General features: G+C 40.2%; 1 protein-coding gene across 1 annotated transcript; it reads left to right on the forward strand.

Annotated features, from left to right (window-relative positions):
• cwf19l2 (CWF19 like cell cycle control factor 2) lies at positions 1–23,140 on the forward strand. The gene is made up of 19 exons (XM_026192193.1): positions 1–140; positions 2,033–2,143; positions 2,874–2,999; positions 3,331–3,444; positions 3,803–3,922; positions 4,513–4,606; positions 7,235–7,350; positions 8,160–8,694; positions 10,049–10,253; positions 11,489–11,609; positions 12,828–12,929; positions 16,022–16,150; positions 16,656–16,793; positions 21,348–21,560; positions 21,787–21,903; positions 22,054–22,209; positions 22,318–22,398; positions 22,586–22,687; positions 22,815–23,140. Exons 1-19 carry the CDS (start codon positions 48–50, stop codon positions 22,953–22,955), a joined length of 2,814 nt encoding a protein of 937 aa, XP_026047978.1. The 5' UTR covers positions 1–47; the 3' UTR covers positions 22,956–23,140.
• The last annotated feature ends 3,472 nt before the right edge of the window (positions 23,141–26,612 follow it).

The raw sequence follows: 26,612 nt of genomic DNA on the forward strand, positions 1-26,612 counted from the left end.
AACCTCAACGCTTTACGACACTTTACAAAAACATTGACGGCGTTGTTATGGCGGAGTACGGACTCAGTTTTGAGAGTACAAGTAGCATCGATGAAAGAAAAGAAAAGAAACGACAGGCACGACAAGAGGCGCTAGAGAAGGTACGAAATGTCAGCTTCCGAAACCGTATCTCTCTGATTAAATCTCAATTTGTTTATTTGCCATCATTTTTGGTTTAAATCATACGCGTTTTATTCAAAGGAAAGCTAGCAAGCTAAGTAGGCTAACACCCACAGTCATGTTAACTCTTAGTGTGAGTGTTTTGTGACACAGCAGCGTCTTTTCAGGGAATTATCCGTACTTGTTATATAAACCGGCACCTTTGTGTCGTTTTTGGTCCCCATTTCTCTGTTGGAAAGCTAACAGGACTTGTGTATCTTCACAATAACCCGATGACATTTGTGTATCTGAACAGGCAGATCCTGTCAGGCTCGTAGAGAGAAGGCAAACACTGAATGAGGCAGATAGCAGACATGTGTTTAACAGATGATATATGCCACAGTGTCAGCTACTCGCGCTGCCCGTTTTAAAGATTAGGACGGCCTCGTTGTTATAATCACATATATACACAGTTTGTCGATTGGGCGTTATCTTTTTGCCGTGCAGCTTTGTTTACACTGTTAGCAGATGGAGGTACTCCCACAGAGTGCACCTGATGATGCCTCCAGTAGATGAGCCACACTATCTGCTTTGCTCACACGTAATTGAGGTGGCTAAAGCAAAGAGTGCCACCTGATTTATTATACTGAGTTTAAAGTGGAATAGAAATGATTAATCAATGTCACACATGTAAACATAAACTGAAAGGCCGTTTAATGTTTAAATATTTGACAACTTCAGCCCTCATCTCCTGTGTAATAAGCAAAACAATGAGTTTGGGGACTGCCTTTTCGATATTGAGCTGTCAAATTCTAATAATTTTTAATGTCAACTTTTCGGTTTCTGGCCACCGCATCAGGCTAGCTCTGCATCTTCCTGAACTGGTCTTGGAAACTTTGCTCAGATTTTGGTCCTTATTGACGTGATAGCAACACACATGAATTGAGATCTGGTGGCTGAGGAGGGCATCGGAGTACAGTGAACTCATTGACGTGTTAATATTTTTTATTTGTAACATGGTATTTCATCCAGCTGGAAGCAGCCTTCTTAAGATGGACACACTGTGGTCACAAAGGGATAAAAAACACATGCAGTGATATGCAGTTAAACTGTGGCATTTAAACATTGCTAATTTGTTATGAAGGAGCCCAAAGAGTGCCAAGAAAATATTCCCCACACAATTACACAACCACCAGCTGCCTGAACTGGTGATACAAGGCAGGATGAATCTATGCTCCCATGTTGTTTCCACCAAATTCTTACCATATTCTCTTCTGTTATGGCAAGAATCAAGACTCAGCAGATTAGGAGACGGTTTACAAACTTCTGATGTCCAATTTTGGTGAGCTTGTGAACTGCAGCCTCAGTTTCTTGTTTTTAGTTAGAGTGACACCCAGTGTGCTCTTCTGCCACTGTAGCCTCAAGGTTCAATGTGTTGTGGCTTCAGAAATGCTCTTTTGCATACCTTGGTTGTAACGTGTGGTTATTTGACTTACTCTTCCAATAATAATAATAATGGATTGCATTTACATAGCGCTTTTCAAGGCACCCAAAGCGCTTTACAATACCACCATTCATTCACTCTCACATTCTCACACTGGTGGAGGCAAGCTACGGTTGTAGCCACAGCTGCCCTGGGGCAGACTGACAGAAGCGAGGCTGCCATATCGCACCATCGGCCCCTCTGGCCAACACCAGTAGGCGTTAGGGTAAAGTGTCTTGCCCAAGGACACAACGACCAGGACAGAGAGCCCAGGGATCGAACCGGGGACCTTCCGGTTACAGATGCGCTTCCCAACCCCCTGGTGTACCTAATAAAGTGTCTAATAAATATATGTCACAATGCAAATGCTAGTAAAACTTTTGAAGTGTTTATTTCCATTTTGTCATCCAGGCCAAGCAGCAGTATGACAAGGAACAGAGGAGGAAGGAGCTGAAAAGGCAGAGAGGGGAGGACACTTGGATGCTCCCTGAGGTCAACGAGAGGCTGCAGCAGATAGAAGACGTAAGATGGAACATTTATACTCGTGCAGACAGTGCCTTTAGATAGTTGCATGAACCATCCTTACTGCGTTTGCTCAAATATGACTGGCCTCGTAAAAATATGTATTTTTAAGACTTATATTACAGATTTAATACTTTTAATACATTTAATACTTAATTTAATACTTATATTACAAGAAAATAAAACTTTTATTATTTCCTTGAAGTAATGGCTGCTGGTACACTGGGGAAATCTTTGCAGTATAATCATTTCTTAAGTTTTACAGTAGGTTTGTGTAATTGATTTGTGTGCACTTTTCTGTGTTGGAGCAGTTTACGTCATGAAATAATTAAATAGGTAAATATGTTTTTAAATACAATTAATCAGTACATTTGATTAATTATGCATTTGATAAATAATTAATTTTCTATTGAAGGTGTAATTAATGACACATTTTATACAATTATTTATCTATTTTCAATTTTGGTTAATTAATTAGACGATTTATTATTTCATAGTGTATTTATTTAGTTCTTTATTCATTTCATTTTGGAAATGGATGTCGATCACTGTTGGAGACACATTGCTGTGTTTGTTCTTTATTGGAGAACTTTAACCTGGGGAAAAGCACATGTGCATATCTTTTATGATTAAGAAATGATTCTGTGGACATTTTTGACAAATTATGGTTATCTAACAAACTTAAGGTGAAGTTAAGAGAAAATAATCATTCCCTCTGCATCTGCTGCAGGAGGGTTCTGTCAAGAGCAAAAAAAAGAAAGAGAAGAAATCAAAAAAGAAGAAAGAGAAGAAGAAGAAGGCCAAGAAAGAGAAGAAGGCGGCAGAAACAGGAGATGGCTCAAGTGACAGCTCACAGGTAGATTACAGAGTCATTTACTGCAGGATTCCTTTAAGCGTGGCCTCAAGTTAAATCCTGAAGATTTATCTCCGATTTAAAGCTGATATCTGATAAATGAGCAGTCGTTGAGCTTTGTAGTTGAAGATTTCATATTGTGACATTTCTGAATGATCAAAGCATGTTTATTTTGTTATAAAGTGACATCACTGTCAAGTGGCAATGCTATTGATTGAGAAGACTGCAGCTCTTGTCACTCTTTGATTGATTTTTTTTTTTTATTGCTTCCCTTCTTTGTTATCATTTCCTCTCTTATTCTCTTTTCCTTTTATTTCCTCTGACTCTGTGTCAGGACTCTGAAGATGAGTGGGTTGAGCTTCAGCCTCAGACACAGACTAAAGCCTGGCAAGTTCCCAGTGAGTCCAAACCTTCAGAGAGCGACGTCAGCCCAACACAGAATGTCCAGGTCACTTCCTCAACAAGTCTTTCTTTACTAAATAATTATTAGACTCAGAAAGTAATTTTTCAAGGTATTTTTAATTGTAGAATCAGGTTTCCTGAATGATAATGACCTTTCCTTTTTCATTTTTCATTATAAGAGGCGATGCTGTCTATAGAGATATGAAAGCATTTACACGTGCACACAAGCTTTGTTTGCTTTTAAACTGTACTCATACTCATTAATTACTTCCGTAAAGTAGCAAATTTGAAAATGTTTTTGGAGTTTTTCACTTCTTTGTTTGCTGTATATGAGAGGAAACGTGTTATGTGTTAAGTTGTGTATTTTCCTCGTTTAACTCTCCACTGTCTTTCTCACGCCGCAGAGAGACGAATGGATGACTTTTGACTTCCTGGCAATGAAGACTACATCCACTGCTGATAGAAGGGCTGAGAAAGAACGTCAGAAAGAGGAAGAGAGAGCCAAGGCTCAGGCCATTGAACAGGTTTGTGTGTGTTGTTTTTTTTCCCCCACTTAGTTTCTGGCTGCAGAGTGACACTACCCAAATGCATCGCATCATAATAATCTTTTCAGCATACCATGCAGTTTCTGAATCATCAAATTAAAACGAACCTTCTAGTATTTGCTTGCTTTGTCATAACTACTGGGAGCTGGGTCGTGTGATGAGTGTAGCTTTCTTTATAACTGCAAAATATTCACTGCAGTTAATGCTCACAGGTTGAGCATTAACTGTTGGTGGTGCGTGGCATAGCTACAGTTTAATGTACATATCACATTAATTGTTTTAAGGGTGTAACAGAAAACCTACAGTGAATTATGAGAACTGCTCAGCACAGCACGTCCTTGGATTCCTAACAGGATGCCAGTCAAGTAAGAAGTAGCTTTGATGAACTGCTGTTAAGAAAGTTAAAGAGATCGTTTATGTCCAAATTGTTTCTCTGCAGCTTGGGTCGAACCTCTCACCCAATCAGTGTGAGTGAGACGTTCGTTTGTCACCGCTTACTGTTTTTGTGCTCCTGTTGGATTATTTAAATGAATATAAGATGTCCTTTTATGTGTGTTTATAATTCTTAGGCTGGTTTGCACAAATTAGAGCTAAACCCATACTGGAAAGATGGAGGAACTGGACTGCCCCCAGAGGAGATGACTGATTCTGCAGCAAGAAAAGGTAACATACTAGACTCTATTGAGTTTTCCAGTTTTATGATTGCGAAATGTAAACTATTCTTTGAGGATTTTTGTCTCATCTCCTCAGAATATAATTTGATTCTTAATTGTATTTGTTTGTTTCACTTTATCATCAGCGAACATGAATATCCATTAGTTATATTGGTTTAGATTGAAGTGAAGAGCAGCTTATACTCTGTACATAATTTAGAGTAACCTAACACTGAAAATAGTGTGCTACTCAGATGTTCCACCTGTTTGTCCCGTTTTCTGTCTTCTCTTGCTCATGTGACCTTGATTGTCATGTTTTCTCTTCCATCCTTCTCCCTTCTGCTGGGCTTCAGCTCAAGTAAATGAGACATTTGACAAATCCGTGGTTTACTATACTGCCCATTCGCTCGAATTGGTATTTGAAATGTTGGCTTTAAAATAAGTCCCTTAAATGTACATTGATTTTAAAACTGGGCCTACTTAGTAGTGTTGTCTTTGAGGTTATATCACACTTTTTTTCCTGTGTTTTCTCAGCTTCTCTTTTTATGTACTTTAAGGACCTTTGTTCATGTTGGCTTGGAAGTTGAGTTCCATATTTAATTCTCATCCTTTGAAGCAACTATCTTGATTTAGGAAAGATCTTGTACATACTGTTTTCGAGTATTGTAAATAAACGTACTAAATGATTTGTAAAATACTATGCGGGGGCTTTAACATCTTCCCTTCCTGCATGCCTTTTAATTGATGGATATTTTATTTGGATACTCTTACAATCTGAGGCCTCAGAGGAACATTCCTACTATTACAAATAGTGACCCTCTCAACCCCACATTTATATTTCACCCTGAACCTGCCCACATTGAAAAAGACTGATTTCTTTGAGCCACAGTCCTACTCAAGGGAGTTTCTGTAAGTTTGCATTGTTTTTTGGGAGGGTTTTTTATGTGTTTGTTTTTGTTTTTTAATTAGCCAGAGACTTTGCTGGTGTTCTGAATGTGCAGAAGAAGGTAGAATAAGATAAAAAGAAAATAATAAAAAAGCATTTTGTAGACAGAAAACAAAATTGGCCGTGTGACAGGAGAGGAAGAGAAAAGCAAGGCTTCTGAGTCGGGGATTTGGGAAAAGAAAGTGAGAGAGCTGCGTTAAGCTGACAAGCAAATTCAGATATGTACGCACGTGTCTGTGATCTCTATACCATAAGTGAAGCTCCCCTTGAGAGCTCGCATAGCCTCTTGTAAACTTGAATTGAAAGCAAAGCAAAATAGGATGAAACAAAAACAAATACATGGAGTATTCATGTTTAATTCAAATTTAGTGTGGTTGAGGAATGTTGTTCACCTCATTTCTCCACACTTTTTTAAAAGAGAGAGACAGAAAAAAGACTGTAGTCTTATATTTGTACAGCGTGCTTTAAGGACGACAGAGTTTTAGCTTTTTGCTCTCCTCTCTTCAGCTTTGAAGCAGATATTTAAGCAGTGGCGTGCTCCCAAACACAAAGAAATAAAATGCTCATTGCTGACCTTGACCAGAGAGACATTTGGCTTTGGTCGGTGCATTCGTCATGTCGTATTGCTCTGGGAAGTTGGAAGGAACATTAACTTCCCATAGATTTGAGAAATGTGTTTATCTAGTTTTTTCCCACCTCCCTAATCCTGACCTTGGGTTCGTCTCTATTACTCTTCTTCTTTTTGCCTCAGCCTGGCTTTCTTATTTTGTTCACTCGCTTTTTGTGGATTTTTTTTCTTTGTACCTGGGATTAGGTGTTTGTTTTTGGTTTTGTTTTCTTTTGTTTCTATGATGGTGTGTGCAAAAAGTCCACTAGTGAAAGGCCACCTGGATCTACTGTAGAGTTTAATGTAGATAATGCTAGTTAATGTCTGGTACAGGGTTGTCAAACATAAGGCCTTCGGGCTAGAATCAGCCCAGCAAATACTCCAAATCGGCCCATCTTAAGAAAATGTGAAGGTGTGCATACATTTGTAACTTTTAAATGAAATTTATATTTTACAGTTTTTCCTGTTTCCTTTTTTGTAGTTTTGCATCTGTACCCCACCACAGTGATGTTAAAATTCACAATCAAGATATGATTGAACTGCTTAAAATGAATTGGACAGACTAGCTTACTTTTAAATATCAGGATTATTTTTGAAGGAAAATCCTTTGCACCCAGTGACCATGTGAAATCTAGACCCCGTAGGCTTCACCAAACGTGTGTTTCCACCCTTGAGATGCTCCGCCTGTCCTTTACTGCAGTCACCTTCAGCTGCTGCTTGTTTGTGTCGTTTTTGTAGCATTTTGCATCAGCTCCAAATCTTTCATCTGTGTAATTTGCCATGAAACAAAGAGGGTAGAAGCCTCGCCATGAAACTGCTGTCAGTTATTTGTCCTAATGATTCTGAGCCTTTGAAAATGTGGGGACTGTGTATAAAAATGACTGCAGTTCCAAAACCGATTTGTAAAAATTTTGTAAAACCCTTTGAATTAAAGCAGAGAGCCTGCACTTAAATCACAGCCTTGGTTGTTTGATTTAATTTTGCCTCTGGCATACAGAGGCAAAATGTAAAAAAAATATGTTTATTAAAATAAATGTGTTATTCAAAAACCTAACTGTATGTGTTTTCCCTGTGTATGCCTGCAGGCCCAGTAGTGAATGATGGTGGTCTGAGCTGGCTGAGGAAAAGCTACCAGAGGATGAAGGAGCAGGCAGAGAGGGAACAGCGCAGCCTCAGTGATGTGGTGGCTGAGAGATACGGAGTGAGAATTAACTTTTGCTGCTCTGACACATTCGCACACATACATGTGCACGTAACGGATGATGACGCTGCATAACAATTGAGATTTGGACATAAAAACATCGACTGACGTTCACGTTTATCTTAGTAAGAAAGGCTTAACTGTCAAAGCAAATGCACTTAGAAGACGAGGATTTATGCACACATATTCCCTCACTACTGTGGGAGGAAAGAGACACCTTGGACACCTTGTTCTATTATTAATCTGTGTCTTTGCTGTTTGACATCACACACACACACACACACACACACACACACACACACACACACACACACACACACACAGTGCCTGGTGTCCTTTGTTGTGTCACTTTCAGCAGTTTCAGCGTTTGTGCATCTATTTATCAGCGCAGAAAAAATTCACTGTCAGAACATTGTGTGAATAGAGCGTGTGTGTTTTTCTGTGTGCATGACTTCTGTTTCCTTTGTCAAAACTTTGTCAGCAGCGCAGCTCTTGTTTCTTATAGTAACGCAGCTGACTTTCAGCTTAGTCAGGCAGCCAGAAAGCTGCTGCTTTTTTTTGCCTGATTCATGTTGAACTGCAGTAAAAATACCTTCAGAGTCACCTGCATCTGAGGCCAACAAAATTTTTACACATCAGAGTAGCCTGCTGGAAATTATACACCAGATACATTATGCATTCACTCTATTGTTTCCTGCCACTTTTTGTTTTATGTGCCTTAGGTCCAGAGTAAAGTTCAGGTATGTGATCTGAAGATCTGAACTGAGAACATTTGCCTTGTGGTGTTTTGTATTTCTGTCTTTTTATAGTCAATGGAAGAATTTCAGCAGAGACTTGATGAGGCTGAAGAAGCTATGTACGACCAGAAGAGAAGAGAAGGAGATGGCACAAGCAGAGGCGGGTGGAGGAAAGGAGAAGAGGAGTACAGGGAGAGGTGGAAGAGAAAGGATGAGGACGGGGAAGACAGAGATCGGTGGAGAAAAAATGAAAAGGACAAAGACTCGTCATCGGAAAGCCGAGAAAGATACCACGGTGGAAGGGGAGGGTATAGAGGAAGAGAGGAGGAGCGAGGTCGAGATGGAGACAGGTATAGAGAAAATGAAAAGGATAGAGAAAGGAACAGGAATAGAGACAGAGAAGGAGAGAGGGACAGGGATAGAGGACGAGGCAGAGATGCAAGCAGAGAGAAAGATGGGGATAGGTGTAGGGATGGAGAAAGAGAAAAAGGTAGGACTGATGCAGCAGCATCATCTTCTGGGCAAAGCTGGAATCAACGCTCCCTCACGCTTGGATCATTGCAAGGCCGCTTCCTCAAACCCTCAGAAGATGATGACAGTGGTGAAAGTGAGTTTGCGTCAAGACCTTTTCTTATATGTACAAAGAAGCATCAATATATTAATCCCATTTAGGGAACATTTGCTACATAATGCTACAGTCATTATAGGAAAAACAGCAATTGGAGATCATGACATGGCCATAAGAATTGTGACCATGCACTATTAATTTGTGATCTTATTCACTTTGCTTTGAAGACGGTGAACATGTCTGCGACCACTCGCAGTCAGCTGATGTTTACAAAGCAACTTGAGTGCATCGAGATGGCGTTAAAACTGTGATAAGACAGTCTGCTGTCAGTTTACAAGGTAGACGGTGGAAAAAAATGCTAATCTGTTGGCATCTACAAACAGAAATTCACATGCAGAGTCCAGCCAGAACCTCATAGATTTGAATTAGAAATTCAGAAATTCCTCCACAAATTCTGATGTAGTTGCTGTAGAATCACATTTAACCACAAAATGGCATATATGGTGTATAAATATGGAATATAAATCCCATATAAATATGGGATTATAACCAGAGTCATACAGTTGGCACCCATTTGAGTCAAGTCACCTCTTCAAATCAAATCAAATCACTTTTATTGTCACATCACATGTGCAGGTACATTGGTACAGCTCTTGCAAAGAGACGTATTGCAGATCTGCAGACCTTTGCTGAGAGTGATTGCAGTCAGTCTGAGTCGGACCGCGATTTTTTTCGGAGGCAGGTTTCCTCCCACCAGGCAACCTATACAATCAAAAGTGATCGCCAGAGGCTGAGGGTGCTGCCTCTGAGTGACTACTTGGCCATTATAACTGCTTGCGATCGGTCACTTGACGATGCAATCACTGGGTAATCAATTTTTGTTTTTCGGTTGTTTTTTTTTCCTTTTATTTTCTCCTTAGTCAAAAGGAGGTGGCCGTCTTATTTTTAATCCTGTGTGAGAAAACACCAAAACACCTTAACGTTGCTTCTTTCAATGTGGATAAGCAGCAGCTCCACTCTAAACCCCCTCCTGAACGAGTGAACTCCTCCTCCTATGCTAAAGTCCATCCACCCTTCGACGAAAGCTCATTTTCCACACTTGTGTCTGTGATCTCATTCTTTTGCCTTTAAAAATTAACAATAATAATGTCAATAAAAATGTCAGCCCAAGGTTAACAAATTTATGAAGTTTCTCAGCAACGATGCTTCATCTGGCGGCACATGGCTACATAACATTTAGGACACTACTATTTACCATCATTGGGCATCAGTTACAATGATTGCAATTAGTCTGCGACTGGTACGTTTGGTACCGACTAGTGACAGAAGAGACGATTAGTCATCTTGTCAACTATTTGTGCACGTCCCTAATCTTTAGTTCGTTCCTCTCCAGCTCCTCAGCGTCTTCCTCCTCCTGCACGACCATCCAAAGGGTTCCTGAAACCCAGCTCTGATGATGAAGACTCCAGCAGAGCTCCAGCCTGGAAGAAGAGCAGCAGTCCTGCCTGTGAATCTGACACCTCTGATAAACCACAACAGGAAAACAAGAGAGATGCTGAGAAGACTGTAACTGTTCCTCAACCTGCTGCACCACCAAGGTTTAAAGTTTTTTAAAAATTATTTTAATGCATAAAAACCAAAACTTTCTATGATGTTAAACTGCATAAAGCTGCAATAGGTGCAATTTATAAACATTCTCATATTTTTCTCTCCTACATGCTAGCTTACCTAATAATATCTTAACCACTGTTGCATATGAACAGACAGACTAAGCTCTAAGCTTAGCCAGTTGTCTTTTATCTATGCTGTTTTTTGTTTGTTTGTTTTTTTGCTGTATCTAAAACTGTAAATGGCCCCTGCAGCGGAGTTTCTGCCACAATGCTGTTTGCTCCATGTTTCTGGTGTCGGACATCAGTCACTTTGTGAAAGCATTTGTTATGAGCTCCTTCACACAGCGTTTCCCAGTAGGCAGACTGATGCAGTTTAGCTAATTCCACCATGCCCCCTGCAAGTCTTCTTTTTAAAAAAAAAAAAAAAAGAATTTCCGTCTCTCTTATTCGCCTCTGTATTATACATACATACATACTAATCTCAGACAAAACCTTTTTAGAACAGGGTTTTCAGCATAACCTTGCGTTTCTAACACCGAAATGTTTAATTTATTTTGCAATTTGTGAGACAAACATTATGAAGAATTTAAAAATAACTGCAGTAACTTCAAGTCCAACATGGTCCTTTGTTGTAGGCCAGATGTTGGAGTATCAGTGCTATGTAAAGGCTTCACAGTTGTTCTGTTTTGCCTCATTAAGCTGAGTTGTTTGGGTAAAACGGCACTCAGAACCCCTGCAGCATGAAATGAGTCTACAGTGTGGCAGCAGCATGAAATGATGCTGTGAGAAGTGTAATAGCCTAGAACGACGCTTCCCAGGCTGCAGAGCTAATCCTTCAAGGCAAGGATGTAATGATCTCTGGAGGGCTCAAAGACTCAAATGATTCATAGCACATAAACGCAGAAGCAAACAACTATATGGTTAAAATTAAAACCTTCACAAATACATTTCCAATTAGAAGATAAAGCCTCTTATCAGGGTGGCATCATTGTGTCTTTGAAAGCGGCCGTTTGGAAGGTGGAGTACGGAAAAGTCTAAAGGAAAAGAGGAACACCGTTCAAGTGAATTTTTATTTTTTAAACTTAATGGACAATTTAATTTTGCAGGTTTCTATTTAGAGTTATGAATTTGACATATAGTAAATCGGTGACATGTTTTAAATTTTCCTTTTCACCTCTTTGTTTTAGTGCACCCTTCAGTCTCTCCTCTGTGTGTTTATTTAGGGCTGAGAGCGAAGGCGAGGAAGAAGAAGAGGAGGAGGAGGAAGAGGTTCCACTGTTGTCAGAGGAGGAGCTGAACAAACTAGGGTCCAAGCTAATAAAGGCAGAGATCATGGGCAATACGGTGAGGCAGTTATTTATTACTGCTGACCTTCTGTCAACCTGTTTTAACTCGGGCATTAATTTCCTCCAAAGCAGCAAAATATGTTGAACTGCACTACATTCAGGAGGGCCCAAGACTAGACCTGTTACTCCTTCACACCAAAAGGACCCAGTTGAGGTGGACACCACCTGGGTGAGGTGTTTCAGTCCACCTGGGAGAGGCCCTGGGGCAGAACAAGGGGAAGCACTGGGGAGAACGTGACTCACGGCTGGCCTGGGAATGTCTTCCTAGAACAGCTGGAGAACGATGTCTGTTAGAGCTTAGAGACTTCTTAGACTGCTGCCCCAACACCTGGACCTGGATTAGTGGCAGCAGATGGATTGATGGATACAGAAACGCCTTTAGAACTGACTGTATGCTACAAACATCATTCATAACGGAACATTGTCCGGTTTAATGCAACCTCCCGTTTTGACACAGAGTTGAAAAATCCTCTGGTATTGTGGCAATTCAGTATTCAGTTTGATTAATCGCTTGTATAGTACAATAGTCTCAGATGATCAATAGCATATAAACACACATGGATATGACTACATGAATAAGTCAGAATTTGTTGATGTGAAAAAACCTCTAAAGTTCATATTTGTTGTGAAATCCAGAGTTAAGTTGTTCGGCTTTGTGGGAGAGTTGATATTGATTTGCCTTTCCTCGGCACATATGCTTCAACTCTCATCTTTGGATGGATTTAACAGCACATCAGGGGATCTGTTAATTTATAGCATTCATTGATCCGCGCACTCGAGCCTTCCTCTGTCTGTTTTCCTGTGTCGATTCTAAGAGTGCTATGGGATTTCTTCTGGTGCGTGTCAGAGCTGCCTGTTACAGTGTTACCATCCTGGCTATAATCACCTCCCTACATGATAAAGCAATCAAACTATGTCTATGTTTGCACACCTGTGTTCCATAAGTGCAGTTCACAGTCACACACTTGGCTTTAATGAAGGTATCAGTGCACTACACTAACCTCCCACTTTATTAGGAAATCTTACTAAACTGTGGGGACTTCCTTCTCTTGTTTATACTCACCTGATCAGGTCTGAAAGGATCTTTGATTGGTCAAGGTCTCCTGTCTTGGGAAAGTTTTCTCTAAAGCTTTAAACTTATGTTATATATGAACATTGTGTTCTTTGTGTTATAACTAAATTTCTGTTTTTGTGTGTGTGTCTGTGTGTGATTTAGGCCGTCATTGAGAAGCTGAAATCACAACTGGAAGCAGCTCATAAAGCCAAAGAGAAACATGCTGCCAGGAAGAAGCTACAAGAAGCAGCCAAATCAAACCAGGTCTGTAGATACTTTACAAAGTCACCATCTAACTTTATCTAACTAGTTATTGAAAAGGGAGACAGAATATTAAAAACACCTCTCAATAACACAAGATGACCATGAAGCTGTGCGGTTGGTTACAGGGTTGTTCTCAATGCGGTTTGCTTTTCGTGCGAAAAGCCGTGTAGCATTCCTAAATGACACAAAGATGGTCGAACAAGACAGAGAACAAAACATTTTTATTTTTCACAAAAAGGAAAACGTGTTTTTGTACGTTTCTTTATTCCCAGCTTTAGAAACTGTCCCTAAAGACACCTTCCAGATCACAGAAGTCTGACCATGTCAGCTTCACATCCGAGTCACTCAATTTTTGTGTTACAACAGCAGCCTTAGTGGGTCAGACCTAAAAACATTTACGTATCACTTTTAGTGTGACATAAGACTAATCCACATCTATTAATGCATAGATATGTATAAGATTATGACCTCCAAGGGAATGGAGGAACCCCCACCTCCCCCCCCCACCCCCCTAAAAAAAAACACATCCAGAAATTTTGTTTTGAAATCTGTAAGACTATGCAGACAGGAATGAGCCATGCAGCTGTGGAAAGATGCAAAGGAGGCTCAGAATGACTTCCTTAGAGAAGTTTTGAGCCGGATGTCTGTTTTTAGCAGCATTCTCACATATTTATATCCAGCACCCAATGTTGCACACTCACTGTGGCTTTCTCACTTGTTAGTATATCTAAATGAAAGCATGAAGAACAACAATGTAGCAGTGACCTGTTTCTAAATGATAGAATAACAGCATTTTAGCAAAAGTGATAAGGCCAGCACTGTTACACATCCTGTATCTGAAAGGGTGAAAGGGCTGATATATACAGGACTAAACGTGTCCTGTGTATATAACACACACACACACACACACACACCTTCAGATGTAAGTGAACTCTGCTGTCATGGGGGACTGCTTGTAAAAATAATTTATTTGTTTGAAGTCGTGTTTCTGTTCAGCTCTTACGTCGCGCTGTCTGGAAACTGCTCCTGTTCAGCCGCTTCACCAGATTCCTAATGAGGCACAAATGTCTTGTAGTGTGCTGACGCACTCTCCTATCAGAGGTCAGGATAAGTGTGCATGATGTATGTATGTGTATATGTTTGAAATAAGAGAACACCAGTGGGGCCAAGTGAAAGGGGCCGGATGCATGTGCTACCATGTCTGTGTCCATAGCGCAGACAATTCAGTCCTCTAACGTCAGGGCACTGCTTCTTCTCTACTTACTGTCTTACTAATGTCTTTTCTGGCTTCACACGCAGCTGGATACCCAGACAAATGGTTGCATATTTCTTAGATGAGCAGACGCTCAACAACTTTATAAAGACATGAAAAACAGTGTGATTATTCCTATAATCTGTAGATCATTATTTGTAGGTTAGGCCAGATTTATCCCCAAGAAAGGCTTCCCTGTCCAAATGAAAGGACTAGAATGAAATACCTGGTAAGGGTTCAGGGAAAATGTAATAATTCTTAGGTTTTAGTGCACTTATCAGCCGAGAGGTACTTCAGCACTGTAAAGATGAAGTGGTTTTGATTTGCACTCATTTGAGATCCTTCCAGTTTGTGTTGTTATAGAAGGCAGTTGGCTTCTTTTCAGTGTTCAGTGTTTTGACTCTTGTTGAATGTCTGGCTTGTATTTAGTGTTTTTTTTTTGCAATGTGTGGAGACTTAAGGCCGTACTATAGTGACTAACGTGGAGGAAATATTCTCTTCTATTATTTAGATTTTTGTCTTCTCACCCATAGAGATGGGAATCACCAGGCACACCACAGTAGAATATTACACAATACTTCACTGCTCACATAAGATTATTGCAATTTTTGACATTTTGTGAGATGCTGAGTTTTGCAATAACAGATATTGTGATTTATCACATTTTTCAACTGGAAATTATCTCCTTAAAGTTAAACTTTGTCATATCTTTTAATTCAATAAGATAAAGTTATCCTACTCTTGAAATGAAATCGTCAAGTATACCAACACTGTGACTGAAACCTGCCATAAATGTTGCTTCGAGACAGTCGGTCTGCGATCGCTGTGATACGTGATCGAATGGGTTCAAGCTAACAATCTGTTTCTGATCGGAAAATCCTAAAAACCGAGTAGAGCCAAGCTGAGCAGGTGCTAGTTGAAAAGAAGCTTTTGTCACCACATGTTGCAATCGGTAGATGCAAAGAAGATGCTGTCTTATTTTGACCCACGTGACTGAGGCATTGGATGCTCTGAAATAGGAAGTAGCTTTGTCAAGCTTGGTGCGCCCAGTGTTGGATGTTTTTTTTTGTTGAGATGTAAGTTTGCTCATCTAACGTTACTGCAGGATTTGCGTGCATGAGGCCAGCCCTGTTGTTCATAGTAGTCCCAGAGTATTTTAATGTATTTAATAAAGTATCTGTATTTTGTGTGCCTCTGTTGATAAAATGATACAATATCGCCATGTATCCCCACCCTGACCACCCAGTTTTCATTTTCATGTGGCGTCCTCTCATCTTCTTTGTTCTTCTTTCCCGTCTGCCTGTCAAAACTTTAAAACTTTAATTAAACTGCAGTTACACACGTCTTTCCTTCTGTATTGATCGAATCAAACTGATAACTCTCACCAAAGTAAAGATTAGGAGAGTATACGTAAAATATGGAGATGTTAGTCCTGTGTTTTATTCAGAATGATATGAAAGCTCAAGTCCAGCCCTTTCAAGCCATTTAAAATTTCACTGCAAGTAGGATGTATTTTTATTCTGAAGGAGCCCAGATTATTAGTTGAAACTCAGCTGCTTCCTCTGTCTCGACAGCCTGTGAAATCTGACAGATCCACAAACATTAGATCCATCCTCCTCCTCTGCAGTGATCTGAGTGATGAGACTGAAAACGTCACCTTGCTAGTACATTTCAAATAGTTTTCTTTTTTAAAATATCATCAAAACTTGTTTTTAAAATTACCTTTCTTGTTACAGTTTGTGGTTGTTGAATGGTTAAAGGTTGAGCGCCTGCACAGATATAATTTTGTGTATTTACAGAATTAAATAGACCTTAAAATTACCCACTTGATTTGTTTCAGGCCTCAGATGGGACCAGTGAAGACCGGGAAATCCTGCTGTTCAGAACAGATGAGTCAGGTCGGGCCTGGCCTGTCAATGCCCCATCTGGACCTCAGGAACAGCACGGAGGACGGCGAAAGAAGAAACCGGTAAGGAAAGAAAAATTATGTAATGCAAGAAATTAGATAAATAATCTATTTGTTGTATCAGCTTGCCAACGCTTGGGGGGAAGGAAAAAAAAAAAAAGACTGAGAGGGTCCTGGGCATTGATGCAACAGAGGTGTTGAGAGATGGGGAGCTAATAAGAGGCTTGTATCCAGCTATTTGACTTCTTTTTTTTGTGATATTCATCGTGTGTGAAAAGACAACAAGCACCTGCCTCTGAGCTGAAACTTGTATACAAGAAACAAAGCCCTCAGTTTATGGTCATTATAAATTTATAGAGCAGTCTAGTCTCCTTTATTCTTCCTGATTCTTTTTTTCTGTCCACTGTCTCGCACCTCCTGTCAAATATATGATTTCAGATGTTTTGAATAGACTTTAATCTTCTGGGAGTGCTTATTTTAAACATCACACCCAATTTCCAGTGATTTCAAAAAAATCTTGTCTCTCTTTGCTTCTTTTTCATACTACTGTCTTTCTGTCTCGTTTCAGATCGAGACGCATGTTGACGGTGAGCGTGTCCGTTACTTCCAAGATGATGACAATGTCGGTCTAAAGGAGATGGTGAGAAGGGAGAAGATGAGCTCTGCACAGGATCAGAATGCCCTTTACTCTCGTATGGCTGCCAAGGTAAGAAGACATTTCACCATAATTGTGCAATATCTTTATTTAACTTCTGAAATGCTTATTTATTTACAATATAAATCGTATAATCTCTTTTTTTTTTTAGTGTTTAGGTTTGAACACAAGCCGACTAACACAGAGAAAAGCTAAAAATCAGCCCAAAGAGACTTCGAAGCAATCGCTACTGCTGTTGTACTGTAGAACCATTTGTAGGGAAAAATGGAGGCTACAGTGCTAAAAGCCTGATCAGGTTCAGGCTGTGAGGATGGGGTTGGCATGCACTCAGGCTTAACATTGCTCTGGATACCTTGTTAACTTTGTGTTAGCATGTTGTTTGTGCAGATGCTTTCAAAGACCGTATGTTGTGTTAGCAGTATAATGCAATTTTTTCCTGTCCTGGATGCAGATTGCGCTTTACCGTTTCACTCTTGTCCTTCTACGCAATTAAAAATAAAGGTAATGTCCATTTCCCCACTCCTCAGAACTTGTATATTTCCACCATTTTCTACAAACTCAAATCAGCTGATTGTAGTATCAACTGATCAGGGCGCACACCTGGTAATATGCAGCCACTGCATCTCCAAAAGACTGGAAACTTTCACATTGGAGCTTTGTTCTGCAGTGCGTAATATTCATGTCAGTGTCTTCTCGACATTGTATTTGCTTTGTTACTCAGGACAGCAAAAAATTAGTTGATTAAAAAAATTAATGAAAACCTCAACCAAGTTTTATCCCTGCAGGACCAATGAGGCGCATCTTTTACACCTTTTCTTTGTTTTGTTTTTAATTTAAATTTCCTCATGTTTGCGAACAAACAGGGCTCCTGTCCACAGTCCTGAAACAACAGCTAAGCAGTGTGCGGTATCCCTGCCACTATATTATTTTATATTTTATCTAGGAAACAGAAATAAAGGAGGCAAAAGTCGGTTTTTATATTAATTAAGGACATAGTGGATCCAAACAAACAAAAGCCGGTTTCAATCTTGGGGGCTGGTCTTGAGTCACATTGTAGTGGATACATGGAAAAGATCTCTGGTTCGAGTTAAGTTAAGGAGCAGATACAAACCCATCGGGGGTCACAAGGCGGTGTGCTGCCAGAAGCTGGTCTCAAACCTGGATAAATGGCAGGTTTGCATCAGGAGGTGAATCTGCTGTAAAATCTGTGCCAGTCCGACTGCTCTGGCTACTCCCTTTGGAAATAAAGGGAGTAGTCGAAAGCTGCTTCTTTGAGTCTGAGTTCTTTGAGTTCATACATGCTGTCAGGGATGGGTTTTGTTCTTCTCCCATTTCAGACTGGGTTCATACACTGAAAAAATGTAAGCAATCAATGAACCTTGACAAATGCAGGGCATATTGATTTTGGTCTGCTTATACCCCTGGCAGCAGGTAAGATCAGCAACACACAAACTTGAAGATAGTGGACACAAAATATGGCAAAACTAACTATGTATGCATGTTAATGGGAAAGATTACCCCCCTTTTTTTCTGTCACACTTCTCTGAGGAAAACGGCAGCATTTAAAATTTGCACCGTCACATCAGTGTTTGGTTCGATGTCATTATTGGTTTCTCTCCACTACTAGCTGTCTCTGTGAGACTCTCTCAGCCACTGTGTGGTTGAAATAGACACACAGCAGAAGATGAGTTCTGACAGGTTGCGGTGCGTGTGTCAGTCTATCAGCAGCTTTGCAGCCCGCACTTTATCATGAGCCAAGACACATTTTCCTCTTTCCTCCTTCTCATGTTTTTTTAGCTGTTTGCTTCTTCTCTTGGTGCAGGTTGGAAAATGATAAGAACCTGTGCAGAAGTCATAGAGTGTGTGTATGTGTGTGTGTGTGTGAGAGAGAGAGAGCAAAGCGTTAATAAACAAAAGGATGGAGGAGTTGCTATGGAAATTAAAAAAAAACCACACACTTAAGCTCTGTCCACATTTTTCCTCGTCTCTGCCTTTCTTACTCGTTTACGTTCTCTTGCTGTCTCAGTCACTCAGCCTCACTTATATATTCACTACACATATGTGTGTCTAAAATCTCACACGCACAGACACGTTCTGCACCTACAAAGAGTGACACTAAAAATACATCTACAGTTACCATGGCAGGACTTCTATAAATACTGCTAATCACAGCTATAGATTGATGATTTACAAAGAGAAAGACAAACTCTCTATTCTCTCTTGATATCACACTCTGCTTCCCTCTTCGGCCCTTCCTTCTTATCTTTTCTGCTTTATCTATAATTATCCGTCTAAGCCTTTTATCCGCTTGTCCGTGTTTTTCTCAGTTTTATTTAACTCTTCTCCATCTTCCTCTCTTATCCCTCCAATTCTCACCAAGCCAGTCGTATGACTTCAAACGTGTTGGTTACATTTTCCAAAAAGCATAGGTGCTTGTTTGTAAATGTGGGTTTTTGTATGCAGATGGTACGGCTGAAATGGTCATCTCAGGCGGCCCATCTGGCTGCGTGTCTGTTCAGCCAACTGTTTGGTCCAGAGCACGATATCTCCCCAACTACTGAACAGCTGCTCACCACAGTGCCATCAAAATAACCCTGAATTTACCTTTGAGAGGCCTTTGTTGTGGTCCTGATATCTTTGATCGGGTGTCTTGAGGTAGATAGTTTTTCCTGATTTTGTTAATTGGAAAAAAAATGAAATAAATAAAAATTAAACAAGTCGCAAATTCGCTCAAATCAGATAGCTGTGTTTGGATCATCCTATTGTCCTCTTTTGAAGCATCAACTTTTAAGAGAATTGTATTATATTTTGTATACATTCATTTTGTTGTCTTTATTCTTTTTAAGCATAATTTAGGATGTTTGTAGTGCAGTAAAAATACCACAGCTTAAACGAAAAGCAGATGTGAAATTTAAAAGTGAAATAAGAGGTCAAATGTGGCCTGATGATGTCTGGATGCAAACTATAATGTGATTTTTAGTACCCGTATTATTTCCTGAGTGTTGCCAATACAAACAAAGACAGCTGAATTTTAAGCACAGTTTACAGATCAAAGATATTTTATGAAAGTTTGACCTCTTCTTCAAGGTCAAATAAGGTCACAGTCAAAGTAATTTAATATTTAACATCCGCATATATCATGTGTTGTCAATACAAACAATGGCAGAACAAAACACCGTTTTAAATAGCAATGTATAGCATTATTATCACTTTGAGCTTCAGATCAATTTGTTGAACTTGAAGGAGAGGTCAGAGGTCAAATGTGAAACATTGTAAATCTTTATTTGGTACTTTCTGTACTGTTGACAATACACACCACACTTCATATTTATAAGTTTTAAGGCTTTTTGTCCATTTTTGACCAATAAATCATTAAGTTGACCTTGAAGACGTTGATGGATGAAAGGCAGATTTTAAAGGATTGTTAACATGAATTCACTCCTCCACAGTTCAGTTAAAACTTTTCATGCTATCGGGCTTACAGACAGAAAGAATGACACACACACACAAATGCCACCAAAACAGAACGTCCTTCATTGATGCAACAAATGACTAATTGTTTTATCTTGTATGTGAAAAAAATTTAATTGATTAACATTCCCACACAAAAAATGGCATGCTAGTTTATTTATTTATTTTCAACAATCACATATTTCATAATGTAAACAGTGACTGCAGTGCATGGGTATCCAAAAACAAAAGAAATGCAGCTTTGTGTGGCTCTAATGCTGTTTTATCAAGAACACACAACGTAGTTTTCTTTACCGTCACCGTGCATTTTAACATTTTTCTGGAAACGTTATGGTCGAACATCAGATATGTCGGTGTCTTGTGGCTACAGCAGCGTGCTGTATTCACGATGTATAATTTAAATTGCATCAGGAGTGCATCCGTAAATAAAACATCAGTGGTGATAGTGAGGACTGACAGCATGGTTTGGTTGATTTATTGCTATCGTATAATGCTTAATTAGTCTGTGTGAGAGTGCTCGTGATGGCATGTGTGCAGTAAAATAAAATTGTCTGCTCTTGGCTTAATGCGGTATGTGCTTTTGCACACTTCTATGCCCTCACACTCACTCCTACACACACACACACACACACACACACACACACACACACACACACACACACACACACACACACATTCCCACCCACACTAAAACTAATCCAATTTTCACTCTCACACACTCACTCCTACACAGCGTATCATGTACACACACACACTTGAGCGACGCTTGACTCTCGCTCTCTCAAATACACACAGATTCCAACCTGTTGCTGGATCACCATGGTGACAAGACTCAGACGTAGAAACACTAGAGTCAGCATCCTGACGAATACTGTTAATGCACAGAGAGTCGACACCTGCGTGCATTTAGTTGACACTACAGCAATGACTTAATTAATAAATAATGACAGTTTCAATCGCTTTACTGTTTTTAAAAATGTATGTTTTCTCTTTTTGTTTGAAAGTCTGAAACAGGAATTTCAAACCGCAAAATACACAAAAAACAACATCAGACATGAGAGAAAATGTATAGAGACGCCCCCCTCACCGTTTCTGTCTCCGTCTCTGTCTCTTTATCGCTCTCCTCTAATCTAGATGATGGGGAAGACGGACGGCGACAACTACACGCTGGACGACATGTTTGTGTCGAGCGCAGCGCAGCGGGAGGGTGAGGGGAGGGAGGAGGAGAGGATGAGGAACAAAGCCATCGGGGAGAGTAGGAGGCTGGCTGCCTCAATGGAGAAATGCCAGCACTGTTTCAGCAGCAAAGAGCTCCAGAAACACCTTATAGTGGCGATAGGAAGCAAGGTAAGCGCTGGTTAACGCAGGCTGTTATGGGACAAGTAAAAGGAATCTGTGCTGGCATACTTGGATCCTCAATTGTTCGAGTTGTCCATCAAGGTATAATTGGAAATATAGATGATAAAGGTGGGCTGTGATTACTTTTGGAATGTCGAGAAGGTTTAAACCTCATAGATTTATGCATGCTTTGCTAAATTTCATCTGTGTCTGTGTGTTGTGATCTTGTTCTTAGGTGTACCTAAGCCTGCCCGCAGGAGTGTCGATGACAGAGGGCCACTGTCTCATCTGTCCACTCCAGCATCACTGCTCTGCCACTGGCATGGATGAGGATATATGGGCAGAAATGCAGGTTAGCCCATCAGTGCTCGGAATACTGTTGCTCCAGGCTACAGGGACAACTTTTATCTGCATTTATAGAACAGTGGCAGAAATCATTGGAGCCAAATTGCTGCTATAAAGTGTAACTGAGCTCACCTCTGTGCCACTTTACTGCCCTCAGCTGTTCCGACGTACTTTGGTGCGGATGTTCGAGGCCCAGGAGCTGGACTGTGTGTTCATGGAAACGCACATGAATCCCCGCAGGAGACAGCACATGGTGTTAGAGTGTATCCCACTACCCAAAGAGCTGGGAGATATGGCACCTATCTATTTTAAGGTGTGTGGACCTCCTATCTCTCATCAGTCTAATTGAGTGTATTGGTTGCTTTGGGGTTTAAATAGCCTTTCTATTGTGGTTTTTAAAAAACAATCTGTGTTCTCTTAGAAAGCTATCATGGAGTGTGATGAGGAATGGGCCATGAACAAGAAGGTTGTCGACCTCTCTTCGAAAAGCATTCGGCAAGCTGTAGGTTAATTTTTACTCTGTGCAGTTAATTCATTCTTAATCTGGTTACTTAGTATTTCTCTCTGTTTTTGTTCTGCCCTCTGCCTTGTGTTGTTTTCTGTGCAACTTTTCTTTCAACTTTCTTCTTCTGCTCCTCTGTGTTCCTTTTGAAATGGTAATTTTCATTTTTATTTTATTGCCTTCCCAGGTTCCTCGGAGTCTGCCATACTTTGCCGTAGACTTTGGACTCCAGGGGGGCTTTGCTCATGTCATTGAAAACGAACAGAAGTTCCCTCATTACTTTGGCAAGGTCAGCGGGTGTTTTGAGACTCTTACACGTCATGCATCTCCTTGGGCTTTTTTCTTTTGTTTTTTTTTTTTCTGGTTACAATACAGTAAAATTTCAGTACGAGTGACCTCTCTTTCTTCTATTACAGGAAGTTGTAGGAGGCATGCTGGACTTGGAGCCTCGGCGTTGGAGAAAGATGATTAAAGAAAATTTTGATGACCAGAGGAAGAAAGTGTTACAGTTTTCACAGTGGTGGAAACCACATGACTGCACCAAGACTCAGGGCTAGAAAAATTCTGTTTTATTGTTTTGTTGTACTTCTTACACAAACCACCATGTGTTTCCCAGTGCAGGGATCGCATTTGATGAACCTGGTGTAGAGTCCCAATTTGGAATTTAACATAAATGTGCTACTAGCAATGTTACCATGAGATAATTTTCACTGAAATAAAAATAAAAGGACAAATGAAGAAATGTGTTTCAAAAGTTTGTTTCAGTTACATATGTTTGCATAATAAATGCATTTTGTCGCTACATATATGCAGTAGATAGTATGTGTAAAATGTTAAAATAACAGTTTTATGTGACCATAATAGATCATTTCAAAACTTTTCCCACCTTTAATGTGACCTCTAACCTGCACAATTGAATATAGTTTACATCTGAGAGGTTCCAGAACTAATTGGTATTTCTTTATAATTTTTTAGGGTCTTATAATATAAAATTCTTGAAATGACAGGATGCCACCGCCACCGCCATGCTTTACCATAGGTATGGTGTTCTTTTGGTGTTGCAACACCAAAACATATCTTTTGGCAAAAATTTCCCACATGTTTTTGGGAAACTTGATTTTTTTTCCGGGGAGCTTTGTTTTTGCAAATTGTAGCTGAGCTTGATTGTTTTTGTTTTGTTTTTTTCTTTAGTCCGTCTTGCAACCCTACCTCAAACTCCAAACCTATGGAGAATATTGGAGTTTGTCGTTCCAAGTAGTATACAACCAGCATGGTTGCACTTTCTGGAAATTCCTGCAGCTCCTTCAGTGTTGCTGTAGACCTGTAGAACTTTTGGCAGCCTACTTGACTAGTTTTCATCTTGTCTTTTCATCAGTTTTGTGGGGACAATCAGTTCTTTGCAATGTCACTGTTGCCCCAAAATCTTTGGGCATCTGCCGGAAAGATGAAGATGAAGAGGAATGTAACCTTTCAGCATGACAATGACCGCAAGCATACATCCAAATCAACAAAAGATTGGCTTAATCAGAAGAAAATTTAAGGTTTGGGCATCCCATCCAGAGTCCAAATCTAAATCCTAAACGAGAATGTGTGGGGCAATGTGAAGGGCTGTGCACAAGAGATGCCCTTGCAATGACAAGCGGACAAATACTGCCATGTCAAGGTGTGCCATGCAGACTAATACTGAATGCTGTGATTAAATCAAAATGTGCATTTGTTTTGATGTGTGTGCACAGTTGTGCAACCAGCTTACATTTTTATTTTTGTGTTTTTACTCACAGATTTGTTTGTTTTTTATAGTTGAATTGTAAATGTTATAGGTCACATTAAAGGTGGGCAAAGCTTTGAAATGATTCAACGTGGTCTGATTATTTAACATCACAAAAACCTGGCCCTTTAATTGTACAGTGGATACTAAATTAAAGCCCTTGTCTCTATGCCATACCCGCCATTCTCATCTCTTGCCAATGCTGCCCTTCTCTGCCTTTCCAGCCGTGGGATTTAATTTCTTTCCCAGTGGTCTCATGATCCTTTCCAGCTGTCACTTAATTCTAAAAGAGGGTTCCATGTCATCACCACATAGGCAAGTGTACACACATGCTCATATGTCAGAGCATTGCAACCTTTAGACCTAGTCTGTTGTGGATACACGCCTCTCGTGAGCAGTGGGCAGGATTGCCCCAGCATGCAACCTTGGCAGTTTTTCGGTTAGAGCATTGGCTTTCTTATAGGTTTGCTGCTTCATTGACCCCTGTTATTTTCAGGTTTCATCTGAGATACTGTTTGAAGCATCGGCACATCTGGTTTGTGCTGAATTTCAAAGAATCACACAGAAAGATTTGATTTTGCAGAGTTTGTGTATATGGTCACAGATTATTAAAGAAAAGCACTAAATTAGGATCCTGTGTCAGAAAACATAACAGAGTGACTGGGTACCTCACTGCAGTTCCTCCTGTTCTTTTTTTCTTACATTTTTAACCTGTGGGTACACAGAACAGGGACTCTTTATTTAATAAGGGACATTATTAAAATACTCCTCAGATGGCACTGGTCGGCACTTTTATTAAGAGAAATCAGGTGTGTTATGAGACCAGGGAGATTGCCCCTTACTTGTAGTATGAGCACTGACAAAATTTCATTTCCCTGAAAAGGCAGTGTTATGTGTTATTATTGTTGTTTTTATGAGCGATCAATAATCTGTGTGTTGTTTATTATTTTTTCTTTTTCTATGTGCATCTGAGTGACAGTTTTGGCATAAATAGGCTGCACTTGCCGCCATGAACGTGATGCAGCTGACAAAAAAACAAAAAACAAAGCCATCACTCAATACGTGAAATCAAAAGTTGGGTCACATTCCGGTCATTTACGTGGAAATTTGGCTAAATCTATGACATACTCCTTTATGCAATTCCCTACTCTTTAACCCTGGTTGAACTTAAAAAAACATCCTCATGACCAGTAAAGCAGGTTCTTTATATTGTACATGTGTCAGAGAGGCACAGTTTCACGGTTAATAGCGTCAGAGTGGCGTGGAGTGATGTACGGTTATGGCCAATTAGATTGGCTTCTGGCAGATTTATGACCAAATCAGCCATTTGTCTTCTCCCATCCCTGCCTTAGCTGGCCTGACTCCTGGTATTCTGCAAACCCCCGGCACCATCCTGTTGCATCTGCTGTAGCTTTTGGTTCATTTATGCCCCCACCCACTCTGCCTCAGTATAGACAGGAGGTAGATATTTGACAGAGAGATAAGACAATAACATGAGTGTATGTCTTCTGCGTCACAAAATTGAAACCGACATGCCTGCTTAGCAGCGCTCGCCACAGACACACGCGCAGCAGAACGAAAGGATCTTAAAGGCATGACTCACTGGTGTGTGCCATGGGCCTGAACCTTTCTTATCTTTGTGCATTCCATAACTACACGCATTTCATCTTTTACTGGCTTAAACTCCAGTGATGCTGTTTCCTGTGTGGCTTTGTCTATATGTGGGTTTTTGCTCCATTTCACAAGTATGGATTTAAATACTTCTCATTCTGTGTGTGTTGTACTGCACTGGTTAAATTGTGTGACAGTATGGCTGGTATTGTTTTTATCTTTTGAGTCTGCTGGTGTGCAGTACTGTGGAATGAACTACTGGAAAGCTGGTTTTGAGTGGGCCGTTGTGGCAGTTTATAGTTCTGCCTCTGTCTGTTCTGCAGATAGATTTCATCAGTCATGCAAAATACAGATGCGCAACTTTCCAGGGATCGTAATTGAGGTCAGGTCAGAAGACACGTGTGGTCTGAGTAGAAAGAGCCATGGTGCAAGTGTTCCCTTTCATCTTTTAAGATCCTGTCACTCAGATTTATGTATTTTCTAACTTTGCCCAAATGAAGAGTTAAAACTATTTATTTTCCAGGGTTGGCTGTTGCCTGAAAAATCATCACAAGATGCTTTTTAGTCATTTTCATAAATTCACTTTTCTCCACCCTGCGTGCCGTCACCCCTCTTTTGCACGTTACGTGGTGTATGCTGTACAGTGCAGCGAGGAATGCCCAGACCTCTACATTGGAGAGACCAAACAGCCACTTCACAAGCGCATGGCACAACATAGAAGAGCCACCTCCACAGGACAAGACTCAGCAGTCCATCTGCATCTTAAGGATAAAGGACACTCTTTCGAGGATGCCAATGTTCACATTTTGGACAGAGAGGACAGATGGTTTGAAAG

This window comes from Astatotilapia calliptera, chromosome 14 (assembly GCF_900246225.1).
Source record: "Astatotilapia calliptera chromosome 14, fAstCal1.2, whole genome shotgun sequence".
NCBI lineage: Eukaryota > Metazoa > Chordata > Actinopteri > Cichliformes > Cichlidae > Astatotilapia > Astatotilapia calliptera.

What these genes read in the sequence shown, in the direction of transcription:
- cwf19l2 (XM_026192193.1), top strand. Translation starts at nt 48, where the DNA reads ATGGCGGAGTACGGACTCAGTTTTGAGAGTACAAGTAGCATCGATGAA. An exon ending in AGGCTCAGGCCATTGAACAG is followed by an intron (nt 3,923 to 4,512) that starts GTTTGTGTGTGT and finishes TATAATTCTTAG; the next exon opens with GCTGGTTTGCACAAATTAGA. An exon ending in CGAAAAGCATTCGGCAAGCT is followed by an intron (nt 22,399 to 22,585) that starts GTAGGTTAATTT and finishes TTGCCTTCCCAG; the next exon opens with GTTCCTCGGAGTCTGCCATA.